The 25,032-nt window shown below is 36.9% G+C and overlaps 2 protein-coding genes across 12 annotated transcripts in view; one reads left to right on the top strand and one right to left on the bottom strand.

The window, feature by feature from the left end:
* LOC118153009 (putative uncharacterized protein CCDC28A-AS1) overlaps positions 1–11,840 on the top strand; it is a 400,860-nt gene extending 389,020 nt beyond the window's left edge. For 3 of the 4 annotated variants that reach the window (XM_078370266.1, XM_078370265.1, XM_078370264.1), the window contains 3 exons: positions 1,448–1,553; positions 4,012–4,083; positions 5,650–11,840. In XM_078370266.1, coding sequence (XP_078226392.1) covers positions 1,448–1,553; positions 4,012–4,083; positions 5,650–5,756 — 285 coding nt within the window. In that variant the 3' untranslated portion in view covers positions 5,757–11,840. Of the gene's footprint in view, positions 1–1,447; positions 1,554–3,515; positions 3,595–4,011; positions 4,084–5,649 lie in introns of all 4 variants that reach the window. The other variant, XR_004742138.3, reaches the window with a different exon arrangement.
* The window catches only part of ADGB (androglobin), a 211,305-nt gene that overhangs the window by 49,369 nt on the left and 136,904 nt on the right, over positions 1–25,032 (bottom strand). For all 8 annotated transcript variants that reach the window (XM_054254494.2, XM_054254496.2, XM_003732751.7 and 5 more), the window contains 10 exons: positions 24,472–24,574; positions 21,623–21,764; positions 19,733–19,847; positions 17,453–17,620; positions 16,194–16,329; positions 15,358–15,495; positions 12,805–12,898; positions 8,943–9,077; positions 8,268–8,421; positions 3,456–3,643 (listed from right to left, as the gene is read on the bottom strand). In XM_054254494.2, the coding sequence (XP_054110469.2) occupies positions 3,456–3,643; positions 8,268–8,421; positions 8,943–9,077; positions 12,805–12,898; positions 15,358–15,495; positions 16,194–16,329; positions 17,453–17,620; positions 19,733–19,847; positions 21,623–21,764; positions 24,472–24,574 (1,373 nt within the window). The remainder of the gene's footprint in view (positions 1–3,455; positions 3,644–8,267; positions 8,422–8,942; positions 9,078–12,804; positions 12,899–15,357; positions 15,496–16,193; positions 16,330–17,452; positions 17,621–19,732; positions 19,848–21,622; positions 21,765–24,471; positions 24,575–25,032) is intronic.

Raw genomic sequence — 25,032 nt, 5'->3', positions numbered from 1 at the left:
AAAATTCTGGAGTTATTATAGACCTTGGCAAAGGATCCCAGTATAGTAACTGCAAAACAAAAGGAATATAGAACTTTTATCATCATCAAATCCCAGATTAAAAAAATGTAACTTTTGTTTAGATGTAGTAAGCAGTCACTTATAAAACTTGATAGGCCTACAAAGGATGTGAACAGACACTTCTCAAAAAATGTCACACATGTGGCAAAAAAACACACAAAAAATAGCTCAACATCACTGATCACTAGAGAAATGCAAATCAAAACTGCAATAAGATACCATCTCACACAGTCAGTATGGAGATTATTAAAAAGTCAGGAAACAATAGATGCTGGCGAGGTTGCAGAGAAGTGGAAACTCTTTTACACTGTTGGTGGGGATGTCAATTAGTTCAATCATTGTGGAAGGCAGTGTGGTGACTCCTCAAAGATTTAGAACTAGTAATACCATTTGACCCAGCAATCCCATTACATATATACCCCATTTTATACCCAAAGGAATATAAATCATTCTATTATAAAGATACATGCACACATATGTTCATTGCAGCACCATTCACAATAGCAAAGGCATGGAATCAGCTCAAATGCCCATCAATGATAGACTGGATAAAGAAAATGTGGTACATATGCACCATGGAATACTATGCAGCCATAAAAAGGAATGAGATTATGTTCCCTGCAGGGATATGGGTGGAACTGGAAGCCATTATCTTCAGCAAACTAACACAGGAACAGAAAACCAAACACTGCTTGTTCTCACTTTTAAGTGGGAGCTGAACAATGAGAACATGTGGACACAGGGAGGGAAAAACATTTACTAGGGCCTGTTGGGGGAGGATGCAGGTGGCAGAGCATTAGGGAAAAGAGCTAATGCCTGCTGGGCTTAATACCTAGGTGATGGGTTGATAGGTTCAGCAATCCACCATGGCACATGTTTACCTATGTAACAAACCTGCACATCTTGCACATGTACACCAGAACTTAATAAAAATAAATAAACAAATATAAAACTTGATAGCCCTAAAACCCACCAATAGATCTTTAAAAAAAAAAAACCTCTTAATAGATCTGCAAACCACTGCCACATCAACCCTCTCTGTTACACAAAAATCACTACACTGATAATAGCATTTTCTGTGATTCACAAAAATACAGAGAAATTAAAGTAGTACCCATAGCCTTCACCTTCACCTCTCACCAATAGTTTGGAAATCTCTTGCAAAAAGACGGGAAACATGCAGTCTAATTCATCATTTCCAACTCCTCCTTTAATGCAATTAAAGAGTTGGCTTTTTGCTCTTATTTTAGGTGATTCCTCACAAATGCTCAGGACTCTATCAACTTTTAATTTCTCTAGAAATTTGCTTTTCTGAGTATCATGTCTCTCATATATATATAACAATGCTAAAAGAAAACACTTGTTTTTCTCTCTATATATGGAAAAGGTCACCCAGGCTGGAGTGCAGTGGTACAATCATGGCTCATTTCACCTCAAACTCCTGGGCTCCAGTGATCTTCCCGCCTCAGACCCCAATGGAGCTGGGACTACAGGTATGCACCACCATACTTAGCTTAGTTTTTATTTTTTGTAGAGACAGAACTTCACTATGTTACCCAGGCTGTTCTTGAACTCCTGGGCTCAAGCAATCAAGTATGCCAAATTGCAGGGTCTTTATTGCCTGTGGCCATGGAGGACTCACCTCTCTCCAACCCGTGGCCCCAAGCTCAGGGGGAGCAGGGTTTTTAAGCTGAAAAACCACATCCTGGTTTTAGGACCAAGAGGGTGAGAGGATGCAGGGCAAGCAACTTTACAGAAGCTATTTCTGGCAGCTTCTGATAAGCAAAGGCAAGCAGCTTTACACAGTGGGCTTCCTGGAATTTGGGGAAATTCTAAGTGGTCCCTGCCACTTAGAATTGGAGAGTTGCAAGTCAAACATTACAATAGAAAACTTTTTCTTCTCTTTCTTTTCAATCAGCATTTTTCAGAGCAAGCCAGCTGTTTTTATTTACAGAAGCCAAGGTCAGCAGTTATCGCAAGGAAAACGGGGCAGCAAGCAGTTATCACAAAGGAAATGGGGCAGCAGTTACAACTTATTTTTGGAAAAAACGTTTTTCTTGGTGCTTGCAGCGTACAGGGTTTAAGATGGTGTTGTTTAGGTTCTAACTCCGGGTTAACTATGGCACAGTTAAATGTCACCTTTTAGTCTATTAGTGACCCTGGCATGTGATACAATGGTTTTCTATCACAGTAGTTAAACTATTTTATCACAATTTCTATTTTTAGTTATTGGTTTGTTTTTTTTTCCTTCTTGGGAATGCACATATTTTCCAAATTTTCTGTGCAGAGAAATGTACATTAAAAAGAGAAGATAAGTATTCTAACAACTTGTAGAAAACACATTGTTAATAGAGGCCAATTATGTATTAGCCACTGTGTTAGGTCCTGTATTGAAAATAAATGATTCTTGCCTTCAACCAATGTTAATTCTCATAATGGCTAACATGCAATGCACCAGATAGAATTTGATATGTCACAGTCGCAGAGAGAACAAAGGACTATAGGAACATAACCAGAGCCAAGTAATTATATTTGAAGGTTTAAGCACAAAAAATTTTACTATTGAAAATTATTATTAAAAGTGATGGATTTTTTGAAGTGGAGAGGTGGGGACAGGACACATGAGAAAAGAGGAAGACATGAGCAAAATAAAACTGCTGGGCATATATGTCAGGAGGTGGTTGTCAGTTCCATCAGGAGCATGCACTGTGTGAGGCTAAATAGCATGCTATGTGGTTCAGAGTTTATCTGCAGCCAGTGGAAAGTTACCAAAGGTTTTAAAGCAGGAAAACCACATATTTAAATACGTGTGCTTGAAAGGCATTTACCCTGGTTGTAAAGGATGAGTATGAAAATGGATATGGAGAGAGAGAAAAAACTGATAAAGTGCAGAAAAGGGAATTAAATAGAGCCATGGATTCCAGAAACGCAATTCTATAGACTGAAGATAATGAGGGCTGGAAGCAGTGCAGCGACACTGAAGACAGATTAATGAAAGAGTGGAATCTGTGATTAGGCTATTTAAGCAGAACACTGCATATAGATGAGCATGAAAATAAGGCTGAGTTGATTGATAAAGAAACTCCTACAAAATACTAGCCAGAGATGGAGCAGCAGAAGAAGAAAGTAGTAAGAGGAAGCCATGTCATGATGAATCTTTAATCAAAGTCGAGTAGGATGAAAACCAAGGAAATGTCATCACCATTATATGCAGCCACACAGGCTTAATCTTATATAACACACACATAATCACATTACACTCAATTAATTGTTTCTAAAAAGAATACAGAAATTGAAATCAAAACTGAGTCGGCATTTTACTGCAGAATTTATTTTGATCCTAAAATATTAACCTTTTTAAACAAATGCATTTCCCCTCTGTCATATACTTGTACCTGAATAAAATGTTCTTATCATTGGGTATGTAGTAATCTCGGATTTCCTTTATGGCAAAGGCACTGCATGGAGGGTCTCGAGAGAGACACGGCAGTGGAGCATAAGAACCAATGAGGCGCAGTTTCCATCGTGAGCCTGGTACGAATGTGTCACCTGTAAATGCTTCTGCCACAAAAGTGTATCCCTTCTATAAGAAAGATAAATTACACAGAAATGAGTTACATTGTTATTCTCCCAAATGTACTATATCTCATAGTACTCAAGGTCTTATTATGATATACTTATAGGTCCCAAGATCTATTAATAAACATAGAATGACTAGGATTATGTTTGGAATTTCTCTTAGAAAGCACTATCCTACCAAGTTTTCAGGAAAACAACAGATTCTGATATTTTCCTTTCTGTGGTTCCTTAACTATACAATAAAGCGCTTAACTACAGTAGATGATTACTATGTCCTTTCTAGTTCTTCTAATGCCTCCCACTGCAAATTTTTATCACTGCACCATCCCAGGGTAGCCCAATAATTTCTTACTTGATTTTCCTGTCTCCCAGATCCAACTTTCTGGAATACTGAAGTAAGAAAAGCAGACGAGTTCAAAGAAATGTATTCTGTTGACATGACAGGTAAAGCTATAAAATTAATAGCTGATTTGATCCCACAGAACCCAGATTTGTGATTTAAAATGAGCTCTTTAGGTTGCAGAAAAGCGGAAGCTCAAGAGCCTGGGAATGGCATACTTTACGGTGGGCAACAGCTTGGTTTAACATAATTGGATATCTGGCTAAGAAGTCAGTGAATCAAAAGCATGATATCATAATAGATGCAAATATTCAAAGTAATTCTGAGATTGTATTTCCAGATGTCCCAATAAAGAATAAAAAATAGGTTTGTCTTTCAGCTGTACTCTGTCACAGAAAGCTCTCTGGTATGTTTAGATTTCCAGAAGTAAAAATTAGATATATATATAAGCCAGAATGAATTTTTTAAAGGTCACATAGACATCTAGAAGTATTAGCTGGAATTCCAATCCCCATAATGAGATGAATTGCAACGTCAACAAGGACTTTTTGATATTTTGTTTGGGGCAAGTAAAAAAAAAAAGTACAATAAAGCATTTTTACTTGCAAAGTATAATGCACATATGCATTGATATTTTTATTATTATTATTTGAGTCTTAATTATAGTACTAATGAATTAAAAACGCAAAGCAAAATTCTTTTGTTTTTACTTAGATTCAGAATAATTTTAAAAGGAAAAGGTTATTAAATGGTGAGATAGATATTAAATGTGAAAATCTAAAGCTAAATCAGTGATAGGATTATAAGACAGAAATTGGCGATCCTAAATGGATTCAGTAGTAAGAGTTATATCATTGAATACTGAGTATTGAGGGATCCCATAGGCTAGTATTCTGAATTACACTGTATGGCCTTGAGTACTTATGAAAATATAGAGAAAACAATTCTGATTTTTCAAACTTAAGAAGAATATGTGCTCTGCAAAACAAAGACTAGTAAGTTTAATAATGGTGCTTATCAAGGTTCTGCCGTAGCTCATTAAAAGGATGTCTCATGAGAACCTCAAAGAAAAAAACCTGTTCCTAAAGCCAGCATGGGCTTATTGGGAACAAAAACTTATTTACTTTTTTCATAAGATTAGAAGACACAAAATCAGGTAAAAGTTGCAGACATGTTGTTTATTAATTTCAGGCAGGCATATGTCAAGGCTCTAGTGAATTTCACATGGGTCAGGATACCTCTTGATGAGCCTGCTAGGCAGAATTAACCACAAAATTCCCACCTAAGATTGCTAGTTATGTAACTGTTCAATAGAGTTTTAGACGTTATGTATCCAGCCAAAGATATTTTCTCTTGAGGTGACTCCTGAGTCGACCCTATCAACATGCCTCGTAGGTACCAAAAGACTGATGCAATCACAGGGTAAGAAACAATAGAGCAATGATCCTCTTTACATTTTGTGAATTACTGTTAGAGGCAGCATTCAGTTCTGGGAACCACATTTCAGCAGGGATGTAGGTTGTTTGCTTAAATGTTCAAAGATCAAGAATTATGAAGAGAGAAAAACTGTAGCACGAAAGGGACCACTGAAGCTATTTTTCTATTTTTCACTCAGCTTTACATTATCCTCTGCAGTTTCTCCACTTTTAACTTTTTTTTTTTTTTTGTAGATGGAGTTTTGCTCTTGTCACCCATGCTGGCATGCAATGGCATGATCTCAGCTTACTGCAACTTTCACTTCCCGGGTTCAAGCGATTCTCCTGCCTCAGCCTCCTGAATAGCTGGGACTACAGACGCACACCACCATGGCTGGCTAATTTTTGTGTTATTAGCAGAGACGCTGTTTTGCCACGTTGGCCAGGCTGGTCTTGAACTCCTGACCTTGTGACTCCCCATCTCGGCCTCTCAAAGTGCTGGGATTATAGGTGTGAGCCACCATGCCCAGGCTTAACTTTTTTTCTAAACAGAGCTGGCTAGAGTGAGAGGGTAAAAGAGATAAAATATGAGACAGGAAGTATGCTTGCTGCAATCTCAATTTACAATGTAAAAATAATAGTTAATTGGAGAGAGAATGTTCTTCTTCTGCACATTGACTCAAAATGTATCACTTACAGCTATCCAAAAAATTCAAGCTTAAGCTAGAGAGGGAAGTCTACAATGGCATTTCTAAAACAAAAACCAAACCCAAGGAAGTATGCCAGATACAAGTAACAATCAGATTCGTATTTGGTTCAACCAAATAGTCTTTATAGATTCCTTCTAAAATGAAGTATTCATGACTAACATTAGTATATCTATCTAGTAATACAGAATTCACTGCTAGATTTTGATGATATCTATAACCCTGATAGAGTCTCCCTTTAAATCATCTTTCTCCTCTTAATGTTTGCGGATTTTGAATTCTAATCACAAATTAAATAAACTGTTTCTGTTCAAAAGGAAGTCTAGCTCAAACATTAAAAACAAACATTCAAAAAATAATCCACTGGCGTTTGGACAAGTTTGTTCCTGAAGAACTAGCCCTATAGTTTGATTTGACCCAAGGCATTCTGCTGCAGAAAGGTAAGGTTTGGAGGAGGGGTGTCCAATCTTTTGGCTTTCCTGGGCGGCAATGGAATAATTGTCTTGGGCCATGCATAACATACACTAACACTAATGACAGCTGGTGAGCTAAGAAAATAAAGAATGAGGAAAAAAAAACCTCACAGTGCTTTAAGAAAACTTATGAATTTGTGGTGGGCCATATTTAAAGTCATCCTGGACAGCATGCAGCCTATGGGTTGTGGGTTGGACAAGCTTGGTTTAGAGATATTTATTAGTACATGGGGAAGAATAAATATAGTTTAAAGGAAATTGTGTGGGTCAAATAAATTTGTCAATACATGTTTGATGTACAGGAATTAAATTTTATTAGGAAAATATTCTGATTTTAAGTGATATATAAATGCCCTTTCAAGGTAATTAACATGAATAATATGTAAAAATAATATATGGATGCATTGACTTTAAGTGAGTTTTTAAAAATTATGTTTAGGTGGAGAATTACAAACATAGATAATTGCACACAAATATATTTGTTTATCATATTTTCTTATAAAATGTAAATGCCAAACTTGCCAAATTTAATACAAAATAAAAGTAATTTAAGCCCATTACAATTTGATATCTTCAAATTTAATAAATTCTGACTGTAAAATCAAAAAATCTATCTTATTAAAAATTATAGAAAAAACATGCTAAGGGTTTAATGAAACATATACAACTTTTAAAACTATAATAAAATTATAAAAAAACAAAAAAACAGATTATATATGTATATAATACACACACACACACACACACACACGTATCAATGGGGTTAAGTAATTTCGTCAAGAATTTAATTGCCCTTATTTTTAAAATGTTTCCTAAAATCTCTAACACAGCATGAAAGATCTACTAGGATTTTTATGGAGTTAATACATTCTTAAATTTAACCTTCATTCACACAAAAGCAGTATTCACAAGATAAGTATGTCCTAATTTATACAAAACAATGTATAGAATCATAGGCTGAAATGAATCTCAGAAGTCAAGCACAGATGTGACTCAAAAAGAAAAATGAAGAGGTTCAAAGACTAAAGCTGAGAATGGAAGATCAGAGCTAAAACAACCCTTTTCATATCCAGCTAGGTATACACTATCCTTTGTTGTGATTCCCTCTTAAAGGAAATGACTGAAAAGATAAATATGAGATTTAAATAAACAGAGAAGCAATGTGGTTTGAGTGAAGGTCAGAGGTCAGAGTCTATCACTCAGCCAGAGTTAGGTACCCAGGTACCTCTGGCTGCTAAAGGAGTTTATGTAGCCCTTAAAGTGCGGTGGTGATGATTGGTGGCTATGTGACCACAACTTTCTGAAACATACAGGAGTAAAATAAAAACCCAGTGGGAAACAAAGATAATCATCTGATTTGGTTTCGGGATAAGCCTAAAGGAGCTCTTCAGATTCATTTTTATTTTAAGCATTTATATGCTTTTTAAATTTCAATAATTAGAATTTATTATGCTTTCTTTTGCCATATTTTCTTTCGGGAGAAGAAAGAGGGTTAAGGGGTAAAGAATGCTTTAGCATTTACATTACGTATCTCCTACTGTTAAATACATGGGATTTCTATAGTGAAATAGCAGGGCCTTATTTGCCTGTTAAATAGATTAAAAACAACTCCGCCTTCCCTTCAGGACCCTGTACAAGCTGGTGGATTTTCATTGCCATTCTATCATATGGGAAGAATACATTTTATACCTACCTTATTCTTCGTATAAAGATAAGGCACCACTTTTTGGAACACCTTTGGCACTTGTTCCATTGTGTCATTATTAACAACGTGAAGTATACAGATTGGAAGTGTAGTGTATACTTTGGGAACCAAAATCATATCTTGAGGAACCAAAAATGTTTCTCTGTAATTAGAAAAGCATGAACTTTCCCTTGACATGAATCTTAAAGAAAGTTTGAAATTTGCATTAATGCCAAGAAATTTTTTAAAAATCAAAAGTTGCAAACAAGGCACACATATTATTTTTAAAATTACTATTAATGTGCTATTTTGTCAAATAAATGCAAACTCTGTTTTAAAAATTCCATTTTATAAGTAGTTTGTGACTTTTACCAAATATGCTATTGCTTAGAAATTAAAGGATCTTTTTTCTATACTAAAAGCATATTAATTTGTTATATTATTTTTATCATGAATGTAAAAGGTGCTCACAATTACTTAACATTCTTCATTTTTTGATGAAAACAGCATAGATAAAAATTTCTATGATATCTCATTTAAGATGCCAAGTGTGGGAGAATTTTAACTAACTTATGAAAGCAAACCAGAAGCTAATACCTTTACTACTATTACAAATAAATATTCACAAATATGAATATTGCAAGCCATTTAAAGACATTATTTGTCATTATATAATAACCTCACCTGAATACTATAAACCAAGAATTTGGTGGCTGTTCTTGATAAGTGACAGTATAATCCGCAAAAGCAATCTTGGTTTCTTCATCTTGATAGCATGGGTAAGATTCCATAGACTTGCACTTGCTTTTGAACATTAGCCTAGAAATATAAAAATAAATTATGTATCAATGGCAAAAGCCACTTTAAAAATAAGATCTATTCATAAAAAGAAATGACAAAAAATAGTATAAGATATTTATTCCAAGGCATTGTCTGCTAGACTGAGATCTTGATCAAAGGGGGTCTGTGTAGTCCCTGATACATGGTACCAAGGTAAGGAGACCCATTCTAGGTCAGTCACAAAAAATGTCTGTCTTGTGCCCAAGACTGTCTGAGGCTCTCAAAGGAGAACATGATTCATGATTGAGGAGTAAAGTTTATAGGTGGGAAACCAGAACCAAAGTTGAAGCTATACAAATAGAAAAACTAGAAGCAAGCAAACCAGCAACAAAACTGGGTGAGAGACTCTGAAGGGTCTGGAATTAAAGTAGAGAATGGAGCCTGAAATGGAGTTTAAGGTGAGAAATAAGTTTGGAAAAACAGGTTTTAAAAATCTAAGGCTATGCGCAAGTGGAGGGTGCTGGCTTTCCTCCTACATAATTTCCTGATGTATAAGACAGTAGAGAATACGCTGCTAAAATAATTATGGAGCTGAGATTTCCCCATGCTTTCCCCCTGGATGTCTGTGATATATTCCAGAACATAATGGGAGTGATGATGTGACAGATCTTCCGGGTCTTATCACTTCCATTTTGCCAGAAACTGGGTCTGCCCTTAGTAGCACCAGTAATATAAGACCATTTACAGGATGTCTCAGGTAATAGCTGGGATGGAAGCCATTATGGTCATAGCAACTGGTTCTCTTTTAGAGGTCTAGATAGAGCTAGATGTGTTCTTGTCTTCCGGAAGGCAGATGTTTTTATTGATTGTCACATGTTCTATTTCATTATTGATTTCTGTTAGGTTTTTGTTGATCGTAAATTTTTGGTAGGAGGAAATTAACAGGATATTTGGAAGAGGTTTAAAAAGTCTTTTAAAAATGGTGGCAAGGACAGAGAATAGGGTGACCATATATCCTGGTTTGCCTGGGATAGTTGTGGTTTATACTGACAGTATTGGCCTAATTATTAACAGTTCTCCATCTTTTCTTGTCAGTGTCCCAGTTTGGATGATTAATGACATGGTAATTTTAACTAGGAGCTATGCAGCACAGGTCTGTCAATGCAAGGCACCCCTGTAAATTACACAGGGCTGGCCTAATCTACACAAGGATGTGGGCTCAACCAACATGGGAATTAAGCTGGTCGCAGTGGGAATTCACTGTAAAAGGACCCACTACCATTCTAAAATGAGGGTGAGATTTCTATTCTTCCCAGACTATCACTGTTCCCTTATACATTCTACCCTTTTTCATATACCTCAGGAAGTCCTAATGAACGTAGGGCCATCAAAATCCTGATGAACTATGTCGAATACTTTGAATGACCCAGAGTGAGATACCTGACTGAGTTGGAAGATTTAGTCTTAATAAAGAATTAGTTTCAATCTAGTCAGATTTTTGTTTGATATGATTTCCTCATAGGGGAGCTCATTTTTAGACATCATTTGCAAGAAAATTGGGTGCAAGATCTTACCCACAGATCTTCCTAGGATAGGCCCCACAATGCACAACCAACTTGTACAAGAGGGTTCTTTGTGTGTGTGTCCATACAATTGGATTGAATAGTTAAGATGAAATTGGACTAAATCTTAAGACAAAACTGTAAATTGGTAAACTCAGTCTTCCCCAAGTTGACTTGGGGGAAGTTCTCCCCCTTTAGAGTTGAGAAAGATGAAAGTCTGGGCTTCATAACCTCAAAGTGCTACATGTAACAGTAATGACAATACCAATATTTACAATAGCTACTTTTCTGTGATGATTCAATCTGTGGCACTGTGTTAAGTGCTTTTCCCATTTACCTTCATTTATCTTTACAGATTTATGAGACAACAGTATTATACAGTAGATATTATTATCCCTGTGCTACAAATTAGTAAAGCTGGGGTTAGCTTTAGGTCTTGTGTCAAATTATGTGCTCTTAACCATAGAATAATGCCTGCTAAGATAAGGTAGCTTTGGATGCCCCTGACATTAGAGTTTAAATAATAGTTAGGCTTTTTGGTTTTATCTGTCCAAGAAATGTATGTGTAGAACTCAAAGCATTGAAAGAGCATGGCTGCTGTATCGGATATGAGCTGAGATTCTGTGAAATGGTCTTGGCTAGGGTGGAAAGATCACATGGAGAAGAACAAAAGCCCACTGAAGGTATTATGCTAGTGTTTCAAATTCACCTCCCTGGTGTACTGATCCTATTTCCTAATAGGAGCAGCCACTTTTTAGCACATCATTTTTATGAAAATTAGGTGTAGGATCTGATCTAGAGCTCTCCTCATGTGGCCCCAAAATACAAAAGCAAGTTGGAAAAGAGGGTTTGTGCTCCTTATGTGCATTCATAGAACTAAAACTTTAGGCAAAAGTGTAACCCTTTTAGAAAATGGGTTCTGGAGTAAAGGTGAATCAAGTAATCTGCGTGGGGTCTGCAGAGTCTCTTGAAAATGTAAATTGATGTCTTTCATCAGTTTTGGAAAGTTCTCACCTGTTATCTTTGTACCTTCTGTCACTCCAATTACACACTACGCTTTCTGAGAAGGTGCCACTTGTCCCTTACACTGTTTTCCACTCATTTTCTCTTAGCTTCAGTTGGGATACTTTTTATTGCCATATTACCCAGCTCACTAATCTCTTCTCCCACTGTGCCTAATCTGTGGTTAAATGCATTGATGAGTTCTTAATTTTGATTATTAAAATGTCTATTGATGTAATTTCCATTTGGCTGTGTTTTATTCATTGAATTCTCAAACTTTTAATCTATTTTCTCTTTTTTTAATCTTTATTTTCTTACTCATTTTCATACATTCAAGTTTAGATTTTTTTCTGCCACCTCTGACATCTAAATCACCAGAGAGTGTGGTTCCAGATATTTTCCATAATATACAATGTGTATATATTTACATATGGGGAGAAGTGGGTAGGTAATTTTTTTTTTTTTTCTTGTTACCCAGGCTGGAGTGCAATGGCGTGATCTCGGCTGACCGCAACCTCCACCTCCTGGGTTCAAGCAATTCTCCTGCCTCAGCCTCCCGAGTAGCTGGGACTACAGGTGTGCACCACCATGCCCAGCTAATTTTTTGTATTTTTAGTAGAGACGAAGTTTCACCATGTTGACCAGGATGGTCTCAATCTCTTGACCTCATGATCCACCCGCCTCGGCCTCCCAAAGCGCTGGGATTACAGGCGTGAGCCACCGCGCCCGGCCGGGTGTGTAAGTTTTTCTGTTTTGTTCAGGTTAGCCGGACTATTGGACATGAGTTATGAGTTATGGCTAGAATGCAGTTCTCCTCAGGTTGGATATACCTCAGCCTTGCCCCTGTTTAGAAAGTATTGCCCTTCAAGGCTTTCATCTGACCACTTTGCTGACTGGGATCGCATCCCCTACCAGGTCCTAAACTTTACTTTTTGTCTTCTCAGCATCATAAAAGATTTAAGGAAACTGTTCTGCTACTAGAGGTTTTCTGCTTAGAATTTTAGTTCCGTGCAATGAAAACATAAACAAAAAGTAGCAAGTACCATAGAAATGTTTCAGATAAACGATTGTGGAAGATCCGAAGTAATGGTGCAGTTCTAGCTGCAGTGACTGGGGAGCAGTCCACAAATTTGATAGTGTTCAGAATGGATTTTGACAAAAGGACAATATACTGCAATAAAAATATGATTTTACTGCTTTACCTTAGGAGAGAAAGTGCATACTGTTCTAAATTCATTTCCAATATAGCCCAAACTTTTTGAAGAGTATCTGCAACACTGATATTTTCCTTTGTGTCTAAAAATAATAATAAATAATAACAATGTTAGGCTGTAAGATGCCTGAAAGATCATCTTATCCAAAGCCTTCATTTTCACAAATGAAGTTGAAACTCACAAGTAAGATGGTATCCAAAGTCATAGGATTTATTAGTAGAAAAATCAGGTTTAAGATATGAGCTATAAACTCCTAGTCACCATATTATGCTTTTCCCCTTCATCTTTAATTTAAAATCTTAAAATATTGCTTGACCGAATTTAAGAGAGTCATCAAAAGGTTTACATGAGGAGATCTCTGTTACACTAAAACTTTTTTTATGACAGGTCATATCTCAGAAAAAGTGATCCATTCAATTTTTCTAAAGGACAATGGTCAATAGGATTTTTACTAGAGCTCAATCTACTGCATTATCTGCAAATGGTTTAAAAGTAGATAATTTGGCAAGAAAATGTGAAGCCTTATTAAGAACCTCAAATTTACCATATCAGAAACTAACATTCTTTCTCTAATTATCTTATCTTAATTTCTTCATAGTGTTTACCAGCATCTGAAATCGCTATCTTAATCTATTTACTTGTCTATTATATGCTTACTCTCATTAGAATATAGGATTCATCGGAGCAGAAACCTTGGCTATGTTATTGACTGCTATAAGGCCAAAATATGTAACAGTGTTGTGTAATCAAGAAAGTTATTCAATAAATATATGTTGGGTGAAAAAATGCAAACACTATTTAAAAAAACATTTTGAACAGTTGTACACAAACTATTAAGTACATTACAAAACTGCCCATATTTTCACTCTCTTAAGAGGGAAGTAAAATCACTGTATGAAAATTTTTACAACATATATGAACAATAAAAGCATATTTTACCATATGCATAATTTGAATGTATTTCCGAAATTTTATGTGTTCGAAATTTAATTCCCAAACAGCATTGAGAGAGGTGGAACCTTTAAGAGTTGATTAGGTCATGAGGGCTATGCCCTTATGAATGAACGTGATTATTGCAAGAGTAGGTTAGTTATCTCAGAAGTGGCTTCCAAATACAAGGCTGAGTTTTGGCTCTCTATTCCTCCTTTAGCTCTCTCTCTCTTTCATGAGTGTGCTCTCTCACCCCGCCATCTTCTACATGGGATAAAGGCTCTGTCCAGATGCAAACCCCTTGATTTTATATTTTCCAGCCTTCAGAACTATAAGAAATAAATCTCTGTTCTTTATAAATAACCTAGTCTTTGGTATTCCATCATAGGGGCACAAAATAAGCCAAGATGTCCTATATTGAGTTTGATGAATGCATATGTTTTGTAATAGGAAAAAAACCCATTAAATTAGGCAACTAAGATATTTTACTATCATTAAACGGTATAATTTAGGATTTTTTAACCATTGTGTCTCTGAAGTTTTACTGCTTAAACGTTTTGACTATTATCATTAAATGTTTCAAATAGACTTTTTTTTTTTTTAAAGAAAAATGTTTCAATATATGTAAAGAATCTATTGGAGGTAAGGTTTCTCCTATCAAAATGTCAGCAAAAACCACAGAATGAAAATAATTGAATATAAGGCTTTTTTATTTTTTATTTTTTTTGAGATAAGATCTCACCCTGTCACCCAGGCTAGAGTGTAGTGGTGTGATCTCGGTTCACTGCAACTACCACCTCCTGCGCTTAAGCAATCCTCTCACCTCTGCCTTCCAAGTAGCTGGGACTACAGGCACATGCCACCATGCCTGGCTAATTTTTATATTTTTTTGTAGAGCTGTATTTTCTTCATGTTGCCCAGGCTGGTCTTTAACTCCAGAGCTCAAGTGACCTGCCCACCTCAGCCTCCCAAAGTGCTTGAATATAAGTTTTGCATCTATCATGTTTTATTTTAAGCTTATAAAACAGACCTTTTGGCAAAAACACTTTAGTTAATATACATAGATGTATCTGATTTAATAAATTTAAGAATACACTTAAAATGCATTTTATGCCTTATAGATGTATGTCACTAATGACATACATGGGGGCTTCTTTTATTATGCATTAATTTATTCATCCACTTAATTATTAATTCATTTGTTTGAAAACTGATCTAGAAATGTAAAACTATCTATGACTTAGCTGAAGCTGACTGAGGTAGCACAGCACTAGGCACTTGGGATATATACGAAAAAAAACCAATTCTCTATTTTAAAAGAACTTGCAATAGATTGGGAAAGCACAGCTGATCTTTTACTTATTCATTCATTTTTTTCATTCTTTCAGCAAGTATTTACTGTGTGCTTAGGATGTGCCAGGCACTGTGCCAATCCTGGGAACAAGACACTCAGTGTATTGACATGCTTCCTGATTTCAAATAATTTCATTATTTAGTGACTGAAATTAATTAGCTGATCCATAAAGTGACTCTAAAATATTTTCATTAACACACATAAATATTTATTCTTGTATGAACAAGTTTATTTTATAAATGTTTGAACAATCATACCTGGTATTCTGGCTTTCAAAAGTAATCTAACGTAAGTCCCTCTCCACATAGCTTGAATTTTAATTGCTGCTGCTACTTCCTCAGGAGAATATTCTTGATCACTTGTGGGCATACAGTATTTAATGTCCAGCCATTCCACTGGAAAGAGAAAAACCAACTTTGGACTGAAAGTTATATTTAATCCCTCCCCCACGTTTCAATGCCTTTAGCTGCGAAAGCCCTTCAACATATAAAACTACATTGCAAGAGTTAGCATCATAGTTAATATTGCCAGGTCTAGGTGGTTCTTGTTAGAAAGTAAACATTCTGCAGGAGGGAAAGCACACAAACTAGGGACATCCTAGTGAACTACTATTGATTCCTGTGTGAATATAGCCAGAGGTTTCTCTCAAAAATAAAAGATGTGTTAAAATTGTAGGTACCTATGCAAGAATCCTGCATGTTCTGCACATGTACCCCAGAACCTAAAGTACAATTAAATTTATATATATATAATTGTGGGAGCAGAGCACAGGAGGAAGAGGAAAGTAGGGGTACTTGGGTCAGAAGATCTTACCAGAATTCTTCAAATCACACCATATAGATTAGAGACTTCCATATTTTTTTAAGGTTAGGAGTAAATAAACCAGGAAAATTCTGGGCTCCTCTTGAAGTATGTGTGGTGGAGATTAGGATTAGAGATCCCCAGCAGGTCCTTGGAGCCCTTTGAGCACCGCTTGAGCTCTATGACAGTCCACGCAGACCTATTCCACTTACTCCACAAACACCTTTCTTAAATTATTTACGTTACTTAAAACTAGGAATTCCTTGATTAAATACATAAAATTAATCAGTACCTAAAGAAACCTCTTCCAAGGAGGAGTCAAGTAAATCCAAGTCCAAAACCATAGCCCGGAATGCAAATTTGAAGTTCGGAGGAGGTTTTGTTATTTGAACTTTTTTCATCAAACGCCATAAGGAAAGATGAAAAACCTGAAACAGATAAAGTACATTAATGTTTTTTATACCAAGAAAATAACATGGTATATTTATAACAAGAAAATAACTGCCCAGAAAAGCTCTGAAAAGCTTTTAGATGCTCTAAAAATAAAAATAAAAACCATTTCTCAGATATACACACCATCTACCAGAAGATTCTTTGAAGTCTCAATCACCCAGTGAGAGACCAAAATTATCATTTGATTATTCCTAATTTAATACAATGTTATCACTACAACAATGTTTATGATATAGACTCAATTAAAATACAGCACTAAACTAATAGAGGAGGGATAGAATAAGGTAAAAAAACATGATCCTTGTGCTTAAGCAAGTTAAGTAGCTTATTTTATTGATTTTAAGATGCCATCCATTGTAAGACACACTATTATTTCATGTGCTACATAAAATGAAAATATGTTCCTTAGAGTTTTCTTAATCATTTAGAAGTACTAACTTCATATTAAAAAAAACTCTTAGATTTAGACAATGCTTTTTCATCATATGTCACATAGTTGTGTTATTATCAAAGTACAAAATGGATATTTTTTTCTTACCAAAATATCTCCCTTTTGCATAAGTGATTCATTCACCAAGACCCCTTACATATTAAATCAGGGCCAGCTAAGGTGGGCTCATGCAGAGTAATCTTGGTAGCACAAATGGCGAACCACCCACATGGGCTCTCTTTCATCCAGGCTCAGTCATCTAACCTATCAGCAGCAGAAACTGACTCTGGTCCTTTGACATGGTAATGTCTCCTGCGAAATCCATCTAACAGTGGGGAAAAGAGCTGGTGGAAAAGCACCACCATCTCACCAACCTTGAGTGGCAACTTTTAAAGGGATGTCCCACACAGTTTCTCAGGACCCCTGCACAGCTGATTCCCAGTAAACCACAGCAGCAATTATTGTGTCCTTTAGGCCATTTCTTTCTCTTTCTCATTTCATTCTTTTTATTACTCCCTCATTTCTGCTTTCTGAAATCACTTCCCTAATATATTGTCTCCATCCAAAATATTTTCTCTGGCTCTGATTTGGGAGGTCACCTAGTGGCAGATACACCATTTCAAAAAGAAAGTTTCCTCTTCCAAATATCGTATCCCAAACAAGCTTACCCTGAAGTGCTGTGCAGTTAGCTCTTTATCATGGAAGGGGACAGGGTAGTGAGCTGTTTGCAGATCCTTCAAAGCTGCAGAGAGTTTACTCTTATCTTTGAAATTAGCAATCACATTTCCAATCGCTTTCATAATCAACAGAGACTGCTCTGTAAATCGGCAGCTTTCCTGTGAAGACAAAACGTGGCAGCCATCCTCACTCATGCTTGAGTGTCATTTAGTTTATAAAAATTAATTTGTTATAATATCAAACCTCTGCTATATGGCTGATTTAATAATTCTATATAGAAGGCTTGATATCAAGGCAGTTTAAATGCTGCAGTCTCAGAGATAAAAAACAAGGAATGCAATTCCCATCTGAATGGGAACGTGTAGGAGGAATATCCACCTCATATTGGGGATCAGGGAAAATTTTCCCACCATATTAATATCGAGACCTAGTTCTGAGGATGTTTGGGATTAGTCTGACAAAAAACTGTGGAGTTTGAGGACTGACGAGCAGAGAAGATTTCAAGGAGAAAGCCATAAAGATAAAAAAGACCAGAAGGTGACCTAGCATGGGGTGGAGGCTCTCCCCTGCTATCAACTCTAAGGAAATAATAAAGCAAGAAAAAGACAGGAATTTCAGGAAGTAACTAATTTTTAAAAATCAGAGAAAACAGTGAAGTGTTTGGAGCTGCTGTGATTGGTATACAGTGGGTGGTCCTAGAGTTGCCTGGAGTAGCTGGTGTGGTGCCTGGCAGCAGCATGAAAAAGGTAAAATTGTAAAAAAAAAAAAAATACCCTTTTTCCCCTTAGAGGGCACCATGGTACAATCATCCATCAGTCCTGATTTTCTCCTGAAATTTTGGGGAATGGCCCAACAAGTGTGTGTGAAGCACAGATGCCTTGTGAGGGTGAGAAACTGATGGAAACAGGTGCGACTGACTCGCTCCCGGAACACACTTACTTAGAATCCTCACAAAGCCTAGGGAAAGCTTCGTCTTGTGGTGTTTCTCCCTAAGGTGAAACCGTGAAAAGAAACATTCTCTGGTCGAGTGGACATATTAGAAGGAATCAATTATGGTTCTAAGTATCGTCTCTCTGCCCTTGGGTCAGTCTATTCTCTTTGGCTCCTTTACTAGGACCAAAGAACAATGGGGTGTGGGCTTGAGCTCCAACAATCTTTTCAACATTGGGAAGTGATATTTCTAGGGAAATGTGAGCTCACAGACCAAAATAAATAATCACCTGGGGAAATAAATTATCTAAAGGAAGACACCAAACTGGACAATGTATGCCATATAAAGCAGAATTATTTTTTTTTAAAGACAAGAATTTGAAATAAGATAAACATAGTTATGGAAATAAGCAACATCCATGTATAAAGTGAACTTGCTGATCTGTGTGATCTTGCTGAGCCTAATGAGCAAGAGAGAAAGAGAACTGGTGAGAGATGATGGCACAGCAAACAGAGGAGGCAGCCCTGGGAACTCTTGCACAGACACTGCTCAGGCAAGGAAGAACACATGAGTGTGGCATATGTGGGAACCATTGGCTTGCCATGAAATTTGCTGGCTGTCTTAGAGAACCCCATCAATAAAAGGTTGTGCTATTTGGAATGGTTGTTTCTTTGCATTTTGGTGGGAAAGGGTTAGAGCTGAGGAAGCATCAGGAATTATGCAGTGGGAAGGCCGTCTGCAAATATTCTCCCAAATGCCCGTGCACAAAGGACATCTAAAACCAAGAGATTTCAGGGGGCATACTGGTTCCATTGACCTCATCTCTTTTTCAGACGTTGTCAGAACAGGGGAACAAGTGAAACCAAGGAGAAGAGACCAAGAAGAGCGAGAGGAGATGAAGGAGAAGAGACAGAACCTTCTGAGCTACTCCTTCCCTGCTAAACCCCAGAGACACACGCTCCAAATTCCTTAGGCAAAGGAAAAGATGAAAGCAAAGAAAGAGATAAAAGTTTTAAACAGCATAGAAAAGGACTGCACTGATCCTTTGTACCCCAAAGAACCAATGATGTCACAGGATCCAATATTAACAGATATGAAAAGAGAGTCAATAGAGTAGAGGTGAGAGCAGCTGGAGAATGTCTACATATTTCATTTGTCTACCTACAGGGTTCAGACTTCATTCTAGACTTTGGGGTTGCATGTAGGAATTTCCTGCAGAGTATACTTAATAGTTTTAAAGGTTAAAAAAATGAGTAAATTGAATATAAAATAAAATAGTGTTTAGTTCAAAATATTTGAAAATAAAGCACATAAAAATTGCCGTTGCAAAAATACTTACTGGTTCAAAGTTGGGCAACACAACATGTTCATCCCCAATGACAAGCGGCACCATGCTGCAGATGTGTATGGAGTGTCCTACTGGGGAGTACGCGTTGAACAGTAGCATGTGTCTCCTAAACAGAAGGGATTCTGGGTGAGAACTGAGTGCTCCCTGGGTGGTAGCATTTGACCCACTAGTTGCTTGTTAACATTTGGAAACTCAAACTAAGTCAGAGGTTAGTGAAGAGTTCAATTTTTAACACATGAAATAAGGATCTTTGAATTTGAACTCTATAAGAACCCTATGGGATCATGAAATCTATATTTTATTAATTATGTAGAACAAAAATCATTAGACTGAATGCCAAACTTCTCTCCAGTATGTGCTGGAGTGATCTCCCACACACTGCAGTCACGTTGTGAAAACTAGTCTTGATTTCTCCCTAATAACAAGAAAAATGTATGTGGGTATAGGGCTGTGTAGACTTCATAGGCTTTTTGTCACAAATGCGTCATTTCACATTATGTTCATTGTGTCTCTCTTCCAGGTTATAGTATCACGAGAGCAGGGATATTCCTTTTCATCCAGTTATTGAGCATTTAGAGCAGCGGTCCTCAACCTTTTTGGCACCGAGGACCAGTTTCACAGAAGACAAATTTTACACGGACTGGGTTTGGGGATGGTTTTGGGATGAGACTGTTCCACTTCAGATCATCAGGCATTAGATTCTTATATGGAGCATGCAACCTAGATCCCTTGTATGTGCAGCTCATGATAGGATTCTTGTTCCTATGAGAATCTAATGCTTCTGCTGATCTGACAGGAGGCAGAGCTCAGGCATGGCTCACCTCCTGCTGTGTGGCCTGGTTCCTGACAGGCCTCCGACCAGTACCAGTCCTTGGCCCTGGGGTTTGGGACCCCAGATTTAAAGCATGTTCAAACATACATGCTGATGGTTTAGGTCCTGTGGGTGGAAAAGTGGGTATATGAAGATTCTTTATTAAATTCCCTATCTTTGGTTGTCTCAGTGAATGAGCCCTCAGACAGAGTAACTTGATTTCCGGGAGAATCTCTCCATGCTGGAGTATATATGGGAGATGGGAGAAATGTCAAAGTTTCGAAATGTTTTATTTTCTAGAAATATTAGATGCTTGACACAATTATTTTAGTATTTGTTGCTTAGGCTTTGCTTTTGCATGAGCCATAACTTTTCATTGATCATATAAAATTAGTATGATTGATCTCAGGGGAAAAAAGTAAAAGGTAGTGAAAATGTTTATTTCAAAGCCTAGTGAATATATTTATTTCATCTGAAATTTGAGATAATATTTTGAATTTTAATCATCAAAATCAAAAAACTTTTCCATTATATGTATTTTCTTTAAAATGGAAGCTAATGTGTTCAATCGACTTTATCTGAAATAAAAATAATATCTAACAAAAATAAGCCACAAGAAAATCTAGATTGGTAGGGGAAAATGCATGTTTCTCAATTTTTGTTTACATAAAATCAAGGTTTTTGCTAAGTATCATAATATTGATGAGAAAACGTAACAAATATGAGAAAATTTATACTACTTAAAATATTATAAATGTTATGTATATAATATTTATAAACTAATTTTAGAAAATGCTGGGTTAAACAGCCTTAAACAATATTGTCGACTAAATAGATTCCCAGAATCTTTGACAATTATAAATCTCCCAAAGGAGTATCCAGTGTACAGCATTTCTCAATGTATTTTTTTGGAAATATTTTTCTCAAGAACAGTACTGATAGACCTGCGCCTTGAGAAATTGCTTTAAGAAATAGTATCTTAGAGTCCACATTGTTTACTTCTTTAGTAATCAACAGTTTGCAGGCCTTCAAACCATTTTTAATATGGAAAAAATGAAGTCACTTCATACCCAACAGGCAGACGAACCATTGTAGCCTTGGTAGCATATGTGTGAATCTTCAGAACGAGATTGAGGGGTTTCAGGGATTTCCAAGAAAACGTTTCAGCTGTGAGAAGTCCAGGCTCTATGGGAGGGCTGTCTTTTGTTAAGGCTTTAAGATAAGTAAAAAGGTATTAAAATTTGATTGTGAAAGTGTAGTTGGCATTCACTAATACTTTTTTTTAATTAAATAACAACCTAAATAATAATCAAGTATTAGAAATATTATTAAAATTTTCATAAAACATTGGAAATTACTCCAGGTAAATTACTAGAAATAGCACTCATGCCTTCCTCCTTATTCAATGCTCTTCCTCATAACAATCCTCTCAAGGGAAGAAACCAGAAAGAGGAAAATTAGAATCAAGAGGACATTTTTTATTGTAGTATAGCATTGCTTTTATTATCTCCATGGTAGTAACCACAATATCCTTGCAGTTGCAATTTTAGAGGAAGAAAATGTATTACATCTAGGAAAATAAAATTCCTCTAAAATAGTGTCAAAATAAGTCCAAATATCCCAATGTTTATTAAAAATTTATTTATTTTTTTAAGATGGACTCTCGCTATCACCCAAGCCAGAATGCAGTGGCGGGATCTTGGTTCACGGCAACCTCTGCCTCGTTGGTTCAAGCAATTCTCCGGCCTCAATCGCTGGAGTAGCTAGGATTATAGGTGCCTGCCACCACCCCTGGCTAATTTTTGTATTTTTAGTAGAAACAGAATTTTGCCACGTTGCCCAGGCTGATCTCGAACTCCTGACCTCAGGTGATCTGCCCACCTTGGCCTCCCAAAATGCTAGGATTACAGGAGTGAGCCAACATGCCCAGCCTGTTTATCAAAAATTTTACCTTTGATTCACAGTCTTTGACATTATGTAGAAATAGCAAGCAATTAACAAAGTTTAATTTTAATATCAAGTCTTTCTTTAAAAATGGATACATAATATGGGCTAATTCTTCATCAATGACTGAGGACAAAAAACTTTCCCCTGTACTTCCAGAAAACACTGGCGTTGAGGACATAAGTTCACAACATTACCTGAAATGCCTTCATGCCTATGGAATTTAAATGTTCTAGGACAATGTTCAGGGTTTGGTAGAAGCACTAAACTTAGATCACTAAATTCTGGAAAGTTTATTATACAACAAGTATTTTCTAGCCACCTGCTCTACGTTAGACACCATTCAAAACATGGATGATACTTCAGTTTAAAAAAAAAATCCCTGCCCTGCATGTTGGTAAAACATTCAGTTGTAAGTATTTGGGAATACTTACTGTAAATTTACAGTTTCATGTACTGTTAATTTAAGCGCAAGAAAAATTCTTTAACAAAACAGGCCAAAGAATAAAAGAATAAAATTTTGTGAATGTGTGCCTGTGTGTGCATGTGTATGCAAGGGTTTGGCCTTGCAGAGGAGCAGAGAGAGTCTATCCATTGGAACAGAAGGAAGGTGGCCTAGATCTTCAGAGAGTTCATTGTGGGAAAGGAAGGTAGAAATTCTGAAGGCAGAAATAATTTCTGATTGGCAGAAATTCTGAAGGCAGAAATCAGCTGAACATGAGTGAGAGTAAGACTAGGCATTGAGGATTGGAAGAGAGAGAGCATGTTTGAGGGTTTGCAATAGTCATCTATAGGAATAAATAAGAGTGGAAGAATAAATGAACTAGAGAAATGCTGGCAGTGCTTAAGGGCTTGTTGAGATTTGTGCTCCTCAAATTTAAGCATGTTTGTTTTCCTTCCCTCCAATCACATTCAGCTGCTCTCTTGAAACTACAGGTTGGATATAGCATCAGGTTTAAACAATAGTGGTGTTTTTCCAGGAAAGCAAAATGAGAGGGTAAAAAGGGCAAATGTGTGGAGGGCACATCCAAGGATATATTTAATCACAGTGAGCGACCATAGAACGTATTTTGGGAATGGGAGGTAAAAGGACATGAGGAGGGTGATGGACACATAAAAAAGTGGGAGGATAGAGAAGAATGAAAAGATCCAGTGGTGTCCAAACTTGTAGGCATGGGAATTCTAGAGAGTGAACTGGAGAGGGGGGTGCTTGAAATTGAGATGCCTGAGATGATGCACAAATTGGTAAACGTAAGGTCTATAGAACAACCATGGAAGTGGTGGACCAAGGTGGGACAGAGGGAAAGATGGTCGGCATTGTCAAATCAAAGAAAAATAGTTTGTTTTTCAATAGAAGTTGAAATAATTGAGAATGATGACATTTCTAGGTCAACAACTACAACAACAACAGATTGACTAAACAAGGCAGACAGATTACTACAACCAGAAGAGGTGCAGGTGGCAGGAGTGAGCATAATCCCTGGTGTCTGTGGAATAAGAGCATAAGAGTGGGTAATATAGGTGGTCCTGTGGGACTCTGGAGAAACTATGGAAAGGGAAGGAGTTCTTTCATCCATGGTCTTCTAAAGATCTTATTTTAATTGTTTTTTTGAGATGGAGTTTCGCTTTTGTTGCCCGGGCTGGAGTGCAATGGTGTAATCTCAGCTCACTGCAACCTCTGCCTCTGGGTTCAAGTGATTCTCTTGTCTCAGCCTCCCTAGAAGCTGGGATTACAGGTGCCTGCCACCATACCTGGCTAATTTTTGTGTTTTTAGTAGAGACCAGGTGTCACCATGTTGGCAAGGCTGGCCTAGAACTTCTGACCTCAGGTGATCAACCTGCCTCAGCCTCCCAAAGTGCTAGGATTACAGTTCTGAGCGACTACACCCGACCTCTAAGAATCTTATTATTGCAAGTTCCCCAACCTGAACATGATCTGGGCTTTAAGACTATCATTTCCTCAGAGCCCTCTTACCTCCATACTCCCCCCAGCGTACCAATGCAGAAAAGCAAACCAGTAGTTCAATAGGTTTTAGACTATCCACAAATAGATAGTAGGACACTCGTTCTTCTGAGAACTGCAAGAAAATTGACCAATTATCATACTTAATATCAGTTGATCAATGCTATTATTTTCACTTCTAGTGAAAACTCCCATAGAATGGACTATAGTATAACATTTAAGATTTACAGGAAACTTACTGTCTTGTAGGCACCACAATAAATACTTGATGAATCTAATTAAATGAAGAAAATTATACTGGGTGAATGTTGGCAACCATCTATAAAAACTGGGTCTGCAGAAACCGTATCAGACTAGCTACCATATCAGAGAGAGGCAGAGCTCTCTATAAGCAAAGAAAAGGGATATGCTTGTTCCAACAATGAAAAAGAGAGGAGACTGAGCCCAGGGCAGAACAGTACTCAAGCATGGGTCTTCGATGGACAGGAAGGCCACAAAGTAAGTAATTTTGGCAGAGAACGGGAATGGCCAATTGGATGTATTAAGTTATTTTACAGGGTGGTAGGTGAAATA

The sequence above is a fragment of the Callithrix jacchus genome, chromosome 4 (assembly GCF_049354715.1).
Source record: "Callithrix jacchus isolate 240 chromosome 4, calJac240_pri, whole genome shotgun sequence".
In the NCBI taxonomy this organism is placed as follows: Eukaryota; Metazoa; Chordata; class Mammalia; order Primates; family Cebidae; genus Callithrix; species Callithrix jacchus.
This window is presented reverse-complemented; position numbering and strand designations above follow the sequence as displayed.